The sequence below is a fragment of the Fusarium oxysporum genome, chromosome 3 (genome assembly GCF_000149955.1).
Source record: "Fusarium oxysporum f. sp. lycopersici 4287 chromosome 3, whole genome shotgun sequence".
NCBI lineage: Eukaryota > Fungi > Ascomycota > Sordariomycetes > Hypocreales > Nectriaceae > Fusarium > Fusarium oxysporum.
In genome coordinates this window covers 5,586,607-5,598,613 of record NC_030988.1, presented here as the reverse complement: position 1 = coordinate 5,598,613, position 12,007 = coordinate 5,586,607, and the positions used below count along the sequence as shown (strand labels likewise).

At 47.6% G+C, this 12,007-nt stretch overlaps 3 protein-coding genes across 3 annotated transcripts; 1 reads left to right on the top strand and 2 right to left on the bottom strand.

The window, feature by feature from the left end:
* Window positions 1-895: 895 nt before the first annotated feature.
* Window positions 896-1,489, top strand: FOXG_14993 (uncharacterized protein; the record flags this gene model as incomplete). The annotated part of the gene is made up of 1 exon (XM_018395064.1): window positions 896-1,489. The coding sequence occupies one exon, from the start codon at window positions 896-898 to the stop codon at window positions 1,487-1,489; it is 594 nt and encodes a 197-aa protein (XP_018255053.1).
* Window positions 1,490-4,633: 3,144 nt separating this feature from the next.
* FOXG_14992 (uncharacterized protein) lies at window positions 4,634-5,827 on the bottom strand (the record flags this gene model as incomplete). Its single annotated transcript, XM_018395063.1, has 1 exon — window positions 4,634-5,827. The coding sequence occupies one exon, from the start codon at window positions 5,825-5,827 to the stop codon at window positions 4,634-4,636; it is 1,194 nt and encodes a 397-aa protein (XP_018255052.1).
* Window positions 5,828-7,533: 1,706 nt separating this feature from the next.
* FOXG_14991 (uncharacterized protein) lies at window positions 7,534-9,732 on the bottom strand. The gene has a single exon (XM_018395062.1). The coding sequence runs from the start codon at window positions 9,691-9,693 to the stop codon at window positions 8,044-8,046; it is 1,650 nt and encodes a 549-aa protein (XP_018255051.1). The 5' UTR covers window positions 9,694-9,732; the 3' UTR covers window positions 7,534-8,043.
* Window positions 9,733-12,007: the final 2,275 nt, after the last annotated feature.

Sequence of the window (12,007 nt, the reverse complement as noted above, 5' to 3'; positions counted from 1 at the left end):
AAGCTGTCGATGGCTTCTCTCAAGGCATTGAGACTGAACCCATGATATGAAGTTGACGTTAATGCCTAAGATAAGGATAGCCAGGCGCGAAAGATTGTCAAAAGAATCATGAGCACGAACAAAAGTTCTATGTAGAGCATGAAAAGAGCCCCCCGAGGCTAGCAGCCAAGTCGGAGGAACATCACAGTATAGATGAATTGACTACGTCGCACTAAGCGGCATAGTGGATACTGGGCGATCAGATTGGCCTCACTGATGAGGCTTTCAGCGCTCTAAATTCCTGTTGTCTTGCAGCTCGAACTAGAATAAATCATAGTGACGCAATCATTCGGCGCTGACGTGGATGTGTCAGAATCCCGTTGTGAGAAGGCGTTATGGCTTGGGATCTGGAACGTCGCTCCCTATTTTTAGGGTTTTCAAAACCGAGCTACATCGATGCTACAGCCCTATCCAGTACTGAAGAGGTGTGCTGCCAAGCCACCGGGCTGTCAACAGCAGGGTTGAGCCTCAACAGGCTATTCCAGGAAGAGCCTGGTCTGGTTAAAGATATGTCTCGCCTATCGACTTGGCCTAACGAGTATGGCTGAAGCCCCTTCTCAATGTCCTCCTCGCTCTATGATAGGCTAGGACACAGCCGCACAGGTCTTATGTGATCGGATCGTGGAGGCTCCGGGCTCCAGTTGTCATATTGCTGCTAGAGGTGTAAGTGACATCCTTTAGATTAAAGTAATCTAGCTGTACTTATCTGCCGATTCAAAAGCGTATATAACGGTAGTCAAGGTCCTAGCAAGAGTCCCAATTCTCACCAGCATCGCTACTATCAATTACTTACTTAACGAAACAAATCAACTCAATCACATCTATCTTCCCTCATCAGCTTAAGCCACTCGATAAAATGCATTTCACCGCCGCTGTCCTCTCTGCCTTCCTCGCCTCCGCTGCCTTGGCGACTCCCCTCAGCTCCCGTGGCCACCGCGACTCAGATGGCGATATCTTCCCAGACTTTGACCGCTACTCGGACTGGGCGATATGCAAGGGCAAGATCACCAAGGACCGCTTCCCCAACCTTCAGGCTCCCAATCGTTACGGCGGCTGTGTCCGCTACTACCAGGGTATCGACATGACAGGCGTCGTCACGGAGCAACACTTCTTCTTCAAAGACGGCTTCAAGACCGCTTGCGACTGCGCTACCAAGTGTTTAGAGGAGCCTAGTAAGTGCACGAACTGGGTGTGGAAGCATACCTTCATGCCGGAAGATGGTGGCAAGCGGTCATGCACTCTGTACAGCAGTCCCAACCTGCCGACTGACGTCACGCTTAAGTACGACTTGGCGAACAGCAAGGGCTTTAATTTATTGCAGGCTGCGAATAACCCGCAGGCTGGAGCTCCCGCGCCGTTGACTTTCCTGGACGCGGCTGGAACGATCCCTGACAAGTTTGGCGTGTCTGGCTTTATGGTGCAGGACCAGAACGGTAGACAGTTCTGCTAGGAGGCTAGCTATTCATGGATTGGCTTGACGAGGGGGCTTAGACCGGCACAATATATTGCTTTTGATTTCATTTGTTATCTGGATGTTTAACTGTCATTCCTTTATATGCTGTCCGTGTTTGATAAATTACCCTAAGTTACGAATGAGGGTAGTAGCTGCGTTTTAAAATATAGGCTCCACAAGGAAAGAATAGACAGTCTTGGTATATAGTACAAATAGAGTCACCAGAGTTTATAGAAGAATTTATGTAGTGGTTTTATTTATTTGGTAGCTTTGCAACTCAGTGTATTCCGGGCACTGGCTCTGTGACCATATCTAGCAAGGATTATCGTTTCGGAGCTGGTCAGCCAACGGTATCCGGAGATCATGGACTGTCATCACCGATAATAATCCAAATCGTGGCTCTTTGTCTCGTAGTACTCTCCTGCAAGCTAGTCCTGAGTTGTCCTTCAATGTCTGTGAGTTTCTTGTCGGCCATGTTATTGCATGAGTTAATACTCTACTCCCTGCGTTATAAAGAGAGTAGATATCTATATTGCAGGTATAATGACTATAGCTAATCTAGCCCGCCATATAAGAGGTACCAGTACTCTTAAGCCAGGCTTGCGCATGTCGATCCAACTTTCCAATAATCGGCCAACACCCGCCCTTCGGTAAAGGCCGTCGCTAGAATGATCAAATGGTGCAACTAGCAAGACATAATGCTCAAGGTCTTTGGTACCACGAATTGCGACCTTTGACTTTTCGCTCCCAACAATGACACATAGCATATGTTCGCTCGGTGGCGGTGTTCTTTCATCGTGGATGATTTTACTCTGCGCCTCGGCCAATGGTAGGGTTGATATCTCCCACGCCTGAGCAGTGAGGTCAATCTTTCCGTTCAATTCTCCTGTATGCAGGGAACCTGAAGTAGAACCTGAGTCCCTGGTAGCCCAAGGCGATTAGATCCTTCCTTCTGCGGTCTCATGTGTCCATCAGACATGGTCAAAAGGGATTTCCAAGTATGTAATTGGTCCTTCGTATGCTGTCTATGATCAGGTTGGGATTGTGAACTTTTGGTTTTAGATAAATTCAATTAAATTCAGGCAATCACTTCGCTTTGTATCCCTCATCCACAATAGACTGCGTCCGAAGAATGCTCCATTGAATACGCCATATCCTCCTTCGGTCTTGAAGGCACTGACCAGCCGTTGTTCTAGCGCAGCAATCGCTATGGGCCGATCATGTATCTTTGTAAAATCAAGATTCAAGTATTGTTTGTACAATGACTCATAGAATCGAATTTTTGCTCCTCTGGTTGACCTCATAGCCAACTTGGGGAAATTTGAATCTGTAAGAAACGATGCTTGGCTACTACAGGGTTCCAGTCAGCAACGAAGGTCATATGGAGTTAGGCTTGTAACTTACTTGGTCAGCTTTGTTAATGTCTCACAGCGCACCCCTTGACCACACTCCCAGTATGTCTGATTCTCAGTAAAGTATATGGTCCTTGGAGCAAGTACACGCCCTTGTAGGACCCATCCGCGTTTATTCAAGGCTCCTTCTATCACATCGTGTTGAAAATCATCGATGGCCTCACAAACATATACGGAATCATCGGGAAGATATCTGTCCAGTCTCGCCACTTCGCGCTCGGGTCTTTCCCACAAAAAGCCACGTGAAGTTCCGTTGTCGCTGCTTGCGGCAATGACACAGTATGCGGAGCTGAAGACGGCTTCCATCCTTTTGGCTTCCGTGTCAAAGTCCCCGTCAGGTCCTTGCACGATACACAGTGAATCAATCCAGCGGTACGGGACACTAAGCGCCCGAGTTACCTCGATTTCATGCTTGAATGTGCTCGGAAAGTGCTTGATATCAATGCCGAGACGTAGTCAACTGTCAAGGTTTTCCTTTGTGGTGCAAAAATGGCCGTGCTCTTCCCCATTACCCCAAGGATGTGACAGTGCAACATATCGCAGCTCAGTCTCTGGATGACACAACTCTCTCGCTCCTTCACGAAGGTAAGCCTTTGAGTCTCTGTCATCCCCTTGACCAACGTCAATGAGGCTAGTCAGTACTTGAACGCCTGATCTGTCTGCGGGACGACATTGGGGATGACTTAAGTCGCAATCTTGAATCCAAGTCATAAGCAAGTCGTAGAACCGGGGGAGTACCGGGTTTGAAAAGCTTGGGCAGTCCAAGGTGGATATCATCAGAGTATAATCCGTTCCGTTTTGAGTTATCTGCTTTCAAAAGACAAGTATAATCAGTGTTGGGTCTGGAAATGTCTATATCTACCTGAAATTTTGAAAAGTGATAGTAAGGGCATTTTCATTCTATCCTGAAAAGAGAGGAGTCAGATCTCCAAATATCCTTTGTGTCCAGGTCGTTATAAGACTTTGATAGAAAATAAAGGAAAACAATTCTATGAAGTTCACAATGATGGATCTTAGACATCAGAGTCGCGAGATTCTCCCTCATTATAGGTTCGCCGCTCCAGAAATCAAACTTTTTACATCCCTCACACAAATTTGTTGTTTTTTGAGTCATAGAAAAACTATGTATGATTGCGGCTTTGTGACGTAAGAGACTTGTCCTCCATTCGGTTCCAAGTGTCATTGAACTGTTCAGATTAGAAGTCAGGCAACAGGCACAGCCTGTACGGGATTGCTTGTTTCTTTCGGGATGAGAATAGCCAGCCACGCGAGAGGATGTTTGCGGCGGCAGGGCGGATGGTGACGCCACTACGGAATCGGCTGGACGCGGACATTATAGGAATGTGTCAAGTGCTGCGATCGTGGTTACGGGCTGGGGTGATTGACGACCTGGACGTGTCACTACTTCCTACCGAGAATGGTAGTGGTGATGGGGCGGACGAAGGATCCTGGGTAGAGGTGGGATGTGAAGAAAAGGGGATGGGAGAGTGGGAGTGAACTAGCTCGGCTTGGAGATCAACGACTTCAACCAGTGTTCATTCAACTCAATTTGACGGATAATTGATCAACGCCACTAGAGAGAGTGGTTGACCAGGTCAACTCACCGCCACCGAGCCATTCGGTTGATTGAATTGAGTGGTGCACACCCTTGATCCCTACACGACAATTAGGAATAGAAGAGTAGGAATGTATGTAGTCTAGTCAACTGCAGATAGAAACCAAGCGGTAGCTACTTAGAGGAGTATGCCAGAAGGGCCAACAGACATTCATCGCCATCACAATGACTGAGTTGCTCATCTTTCCATATATCCCAAGGCTTTTCCTCTCCAAAGGCCTCAAGGATTGCATTTGCCAGTGGCAATGCTAAGGTCCAGTCAGTCTCGAGCCCCAAGCCCCAGAAGAACCTTCTTATCTTGTCATTCTCGGTATAGCTAGCCAGGCTTTTGCTCTTTTCACCCAAAGCCTTGCTTAGCGCAACGTCTTGCGCACTGAGTGATACATACCCATTACAAAGAGCATTCATGTCCGCGGACACCAGTGACAGTCCAAAAGCTTCCCGTCGCGGAACCAAACGTGACATTTGCCAGTCAATGATACCAATGATGTTGTAGTCTTCGTCAACCATCAAGTGGTCACCCTTGTCATCAACGTGTTTCAGAAAAAAACCGTGGTCATGAAGTGACAATTCTGTCGCCTTATCTTTCAGAAATCTGTAAACCAAGTAAGCTTCAACAGGGAACTCTGGATACAGTTGACCGTCTGTAACCAGCACCAGGTATTGTTCAGCCCATGCCGAATAATAGTCCGCTGACTTTTCGAATGGGCCCCAAGGATCAAGGCAGACAAATCTGTCACTAGCCGTGACGGATATTATTGGTTGATCTTGAGGAGACTCGACACATAGAGAGCCCGCTTGGTGAAACTCGTGCTTCTCTAATTCCGCCAAGATCTCAGCTAGACCTTGCCAGACTTTGTAAGTGTCACCTTGACCGTCCCAAGGCTTGCCCGCTAGCTCCTCTATGAGAAGGAAGCAGACCCCGACTCCTCGGTCTGTGCCTTGAGATTTGTTGCCAAACGAGAATGCTCTTGGTGCTGGCACGGTAGTAGTCTCCAGAAATTTGAGGGTCGCGAACTCGCTGCGGATCAGGTACTCTGCAAGATGGACAGGAAAGCCCGTAACTCGCGGCACTCGTAAGAGCCATGTTTCGGACCCATCGTCAAAGCGGATGCGAGCATGATAGTTGGCACGACCAGTAAGAGCTACTGACCCGACAAATTTTGAGGGATGTTCAATAGAACAAAGCTTTCCGCTATTCAAGCTCGAGGTAAGTTCACAAACAGCCCTGTCGTTGATCTGAGCACGAAGATCGGTGATCTCTTTAGCCATGAGCGCATTGTAGGCTTCATCATCGAGGTCCTTCATATCGATCCGCTATTAGTATGCACCATGACCTTGGTTTGTGTAACTTACCCCAACCTTACATTGGTGAAAGCCTGACATCAGGCTAGAGTAATGTAGCAATCACTGTGAAGAACAGTTAAAGCGGACAGAGGGCTTCTCCATGATAGATAGCGCAATAGCTACCTTCCATCCTTATGGCGAAGATAACACTAGTTTGAGGTGCACTGTCGAACTGGACGGGGGTGAGCGGCATGAATGTATGCAGAGCGTACATGATGGGGTGACAACTATAGGTGCAGTGCGATGTATTTTCTTGCGTAACTTTAAGGCTACCTTTGTAGCGCACACGTGCATAAAGTTATGATCGCAGCTGCCGACGGATAGAAAAAAGCAAGTTGTTAGGTCCCAAAATCTGGACAAGGTTTATTGTTCAAGTGGAATAAGTGGCCGAAGCTTGACTGGAAATTACGCAACTTTGGCCCCCATTATACCTGGACCTATTTTTCAAGACCGATATCATACTCGACTCGGAAATTCTATAATGCTCACTAATTAAAGAAATAACTCTGCATAATACTAAATACTAGATAGCCTCAGTCGAGAGGATGCTTTACGGCAGTTGCAGCATAAAATACGCTGCGACTACGGAATGGGTGTTTGGTATAGGGTAGTTAGCTGGTGTCGAAAAATGAGGCAGCATAGACCTTGATGATAATACTTGGAAAAAACTACGTCGCGACTCTAGCATTATCATCACCAATCTAATATGTATTTCTTCACGTAAGATTCATCAATATTTATGTAGGTATGCTAAATAGTACAAGCCGAAAACATACTTCAATACCTTTCCCCACAGTATTTCATGCCACTACGAGTTCCTTCTTCATGATTGACATGATTCTGTAATCAATTTGGACCTGACTTTACAGCTCACAGCTTGAGCATGACGGCCGTGTATAGCCACCACGGCAAGCTGATGAGGCGGTGGCAGTGTAAAAGTCACGTGAAGTTGACAAGCCCTTTGACGCAGCCTGATCCCAGCCTCCATGCCCCTCGCCATCTCTACCCTAGCTGGGTGGCGAATACAGGTCTGAATTAAATGGAAAACACATATAAACTAAAACCACGCTAATGAAGACAGGGACCTGAATTCATTGCCCCCAACGAATTCAAGTCGCCATTATTAAAAGTTAGAAAAAATTACTTTTAACAACATGCATCAACTGACAATTACTAGGGCATATCGCATTTTAAAATTTAGCCACTAAAGCCAAGTATTGCGATGTTGCGGTCAGTTTTAAAGCTAGTTGCCCGCATTCAGCGTTGCCGAAAGTGGATAGCAATTGGCGAATGATTTGCCCCGAGTTGGTCCGTACATTCCCGTACGCTTAATAATAACCAAGAGAACAAGAGAAAATAAGCACAGAATAGCCATAAAGCAAGAGAATTCCAAAGGGCAGCAAATATTCATTAACCAAGTTTTCATTTAATATAAAAAATGTGGTGTTGTGTTAAGTAATTAATGAATCACGATATCGGGTTTTTGGTGTTTTGGTGGCCAGTCTGTGGGTGACGGACGTTACCGGGTTCCCCACGCACCTACAGGGGCCAATTTGCGTGTACGTGCGCTGTGTGCCCTATACCGCTTTAGGCGAAAGTCAACCAATATCATAGATACATTAAAACACACCTATATTCACCTAGTGAGATAAGTACTATATATAATTAGAGCTTTTGATAGTTAATCTATAGCATAAATAACATATCTTTATTACTACAAAAGGCATTATTGTGTTGTGTCGCCTCCGTAGCTGATGAAGTTGCTACGCATGCTACTCCAACAAAGTTTCCAAGCGATCAAAGCGGCACAAGGCAACGCTGGCGCACGGAAATGGCCTTAACACCTGAAAAGGTCGTTTCTTGGAAGCCATTGGATTCTTCCCTATCCACATAGCCGAAAACTTATGCGGAAAGACAAGGAAGAAAAATAATTCATTGGGTGGCCTAGCGCGCATTATGGGCTCATCAGCTGCTGCATTCAACGTTAAGATCCAGTTATCAAGTGGCCTCGATCCACGAGAAGAAAAGGATATTTCCTCCCCGGATTGGCAGGGCAAGCCACTCTCGTTCATTGCCCTCCAAGCGCGATGATCGCTAGCGTAACAACCAAGAAAACCCCCCTACAAAAGCCCGAGCACCGCCAGCTTGGGTCAAAGTACATTGCCATATTCTTCACCCTATACGTTAACATACGCGCCGTTGTCAAGCAGCAGCTTCACGATGTGCTCATGGTCTTTAAATGCAGCAGCCTGGAGTGCGGTGCCGTGGTGTCCGCCCTGCGTGTTGACGTCGGCGCCCTCGTCGAGCAGCAGCTTCACAATGTGCTCGTGGCCTTCAGCGGAAGCCCCCTGGAGTGCAGTGCCGTGGTGTCCGCCTTGCGTGTTGACGTCGGCGCCCTCGTCGAGCAGCAGCTTCACAATGTGCTCGTGGCCTTCAGCGGAAGCCCCCTGGAGTGCGGTGCCGTAAAGGCCTCCACCTTGTGCGTTGACGTCGGCGCCGTTGTCGAGCAGCAGCTTCACAATCGGCTCGTAGCCTCCAGCGGAAGCCCCCTGGAGTGCGGTGCCATGTTCTTCAACCTGTGCGTTAACATTGGCGCCGTTATCGAGCAGCAGCTTCACAATGTGCTCGTGGCCTCCAGCGGAAGCCCCCTGGAGTGCGGTGCCGTAAAGTTCTCCACCTTGTACGTTGACGTCGGCGCCCTCGTCGAGCAGCAGCTTCACAATCGGCTCGTAGCCTCCAGCGGAAGCCCCCTGGAGTGCGGTGCCATGTTCTTCAACCTGTGCGTTGACGTCGGCGCCCTTGTCGAGCAGCAGCTTCACAATGTGCTTGTGGCCTTCAGCGGAAGCCCCCTGGAGTGCGGTGCCGTAAAGTTCTCCACCTTGTACGTTGACGTCGGCGCCCTCGTCGAGCAGCAGCTTCACAATGTGCTCGTGGCCTTCAGCGGAAGCCCCCTGGAGTGCGGTGCCGTAAAGGCCTCCACCTTGTGCGTTGACGTCGGCGCCCTTGTCGAGCAGCAGCTTCACAATCGGCTCGTGGCCTCCAGCGGAAGCCCCCTGGGGTGCGGTGCCGTAAAGTTCTCCACCTTGTGCGTTGACGTCGGCGCCGTTGTCGAGCAGCAGCTTCACAATGTGCTCATGGTCTTTAAATGCAGCCGCCTGGAGTGCGGTGCCGTGGTGTCCGCCCTGCGTGTTGACGTCGGCGCCCTTGTCGAGCAGCAGCTTCACAATCGGCTCGTGGCCTCCAGCGGAAGCCCCCTGGAGTGCGGTGCCGTAAAGTTCTCCACCTTGTGCGTTGACGTCGGCGCCTTTGTCAAGCAGCAGCTTCACAATCGGCTCGTGGCCTCCAGCGGAAGCCCCCTGGAGTGCGGTGCCGTAAAGTTCTACACCTTGTGCGTTGACGTCGGCGCCTTTGTCAAGCAGCAGCTTCACAATCGGCTCGTGGCCTCCAGCGGAAGCCCCCTGGAGTGCGGTGCCGTAAAGTTCTCCACCTTGTGCGTTGACGTCGGCGCCGTTGTCGAGCAACAGCTTCACCATCTGCTTATGCCCCTCCTCTGCCGCCAGCAATAGTGCCATCGAAAAGGTGTCACTTGCGACTTGGCTGTTAGCTCCTTTACTTAGCAATATTTCAGCCTCTTTGAGTTGGCCATGTTTGGCAAACCATAGTAAAGCTGAGCTTCCAGATTGTTTTACGTTGTACCAGTAGAGGTAGCTATTCAGCACATTGCGAAGCCTGCTGTGGGCTCGTAGAAACATCAAGATGTTTGTCTCTGACTCTAGGTTTTCCGCTATCAAACAGAGTAAGTCATCTGGGAGATCAAGCAGCGACATTGTTGAGGTATCATTCACTTGGAAGGCGTTAGTTTGGTTAGGAAAATGCTACTCGTACTCGGATGCGGTCAGGTTTGTTGCGACAGCGCGTCGGGTAAATGCTAATCCGCGGCGCCCCACTTAGGCAACGTTAGAGTGAAATATAATATTATTCATAATACTGCAGGTAGTCCAGGCAATATAAGCTTTTGGTTTCGAGGAGCTTAGGGAATTTACTAAAAAGAGCACCAGCATTAATAAAGAGTCATAGAGGTGTTATGCTGGTGAAGTTATACACACACACACACACAAGTCTATTACGCCCGGTAGGCCATTGCCCAGAGTTAAAAATGCATACATCTTGCTAGTTGTTGCCTTGATCTCGCCAAGCCCATGTGGTTCTTGTCTTGTTCTTTCCAGCCTGGCATCGCTTGTCTCCTTGATCCCCGTAATTGTTAGTTATAGCAGGTCAACTTGAAGCCCAATTCCTCCAAGTGTTCAGTTTCCTATCTTCGGCGGCTGAAGCGGTGCCTACTTCTGGTTGTCCAGGGTAGTGGTTGTCGATAGGTATAATCTTATGGTCGACAGGTTAGTAGTGATGTTGTTGTCATCTCTGTTCCAGGCGACCTAGTCCCACAGACCAAAATCAATTGTTGTACAATTGATTTAATTTTCTCCACTTTACAGGGGATAGAATTGATTTTCGACCGGGGGTAGACATATATGTCATCAATGTCAGACTTAGGGTTGCGGGCTTTAGCCGTTGTGTGGTACGGGTTCAAGCAAGTTTCACCTGACGCAACAACATCACAGCATCGATTTCACGCATTAGAATATGGAATAAGGCGCATAAAAGAATATTAAAGATCCTGTTTTATTACAAAAGTATTTATTGGTTCCTGAATGGGCTCAAAATCGGTCGTGAAACTTGAGAAATGGTAACTACAGGGTAATCATCAGCCAATCTGTTCCTCCCCCCTGCCTAGGCACAGCCAATCAAATTCTGTTAAAAATGGACGGTATCCCTGCAACTCCTTTGAGAGCCAATAGAATGCCGAATAACAATCTTGAACCTGCTTGAACCCACTGGGATTATCTTATGCAAAACCTTCACAAGTTGAGCGTATAAATGACATGAGACTATGCCAGATTGTTACAGTTTATCTGCGTGGGCCATCACCCTACACTCATTAAACTTAAATAATAAGTTAGGGGCTGGTGAAAGTCGACCCTAAAGGTGCCGTTTTGAAGGTTATCTAGCCCATTTACGGCCACAGCCATATGAGTACGTTTCCCAAGCCTCTGATGAACGATGGGTCGCCGAGCCGTCACGAATCCGCTTGATATGTTCAAGCTCGTTAAAGAATACAACTAGATAGCACTGGTTATTCCCGCTATATTGCTTCAGCGAAATGATTATACATACCCCCCATTACAGTAGTTAACTATTTTCAGTGCACTAATCGACTTATATGAAAGCTCGGAATAAGTCTCCTTAAACAGCATAATCAAACGTTCGAGTATGTTCGATCAATATACGGCACTAAAGGTTGAAGAGAAGAGCTGCATTAGGTATCCTTAACGACGTTCCTATCAATAACTCAAGGCATCCCGAAAGATCATAGCTCCAACGTTGTCATCACCAGAAAGGAATTCAGAAGGAGTGACGGATGTCTCATTCGCTGAACAGTTTGCCTTCTTTCTTAGTCCTTTAATCAGACAGGCTTGGCTATCCATAAGCAATTCAACGTTAGATGACCATATGACGCTGGAACAGATACCTCGCTCGGCTGCCCCTGACTACAAGCCGCTGCCATACACCGATAACAATGTATACACGCGAACTTCGTCATTCCGCGAGTGAAGCAAGTCTCAGCTAGTGGAGTAAGGCGTTGCTCAGACTTGATTTCAGATCATAATGATTGTCATGCCATCCCGAGCACCGAATGTTCGAGCTGTGCAGCACATCCTTTCAGGATAACCATCAGCATCGAGCAAGACGAACTAGTCATTGATCGAGCTCGACTACAAATCAACCAGATCCTAATAGCCAAAGCCTATGGAAGCAGTCACCTACTACCAATAAGACATTTTCGCTTCTACACAAATCGTCCAGGCGCAAATAGGGTTTGATTCTGGCCGGTGGTTCACGCCGCCATTCCAATTGGTATTATAAGTCCCACATTATAACAAATTGAGGGCTTTATTCGATAAAATATAGTCTAAATACTTAATAAGCTTCGATATTGATAAAACCAAGCTACTAAGTAACTTACGGAAAACCATTCTATATAAGTTAATAGTAAATATAGATAGGATTTTGAAACGCATCTCT

What these genes read in the sequence shown, in the direction of transcription:
- FOXG_14991 (XM_018395062.1), bottom strand. Translation starts at nt 9,693, where the DNA reads ATGTCGCTGCTTGATCTCCCAGATGACTTACTCTGTTTGATAGCGGAA.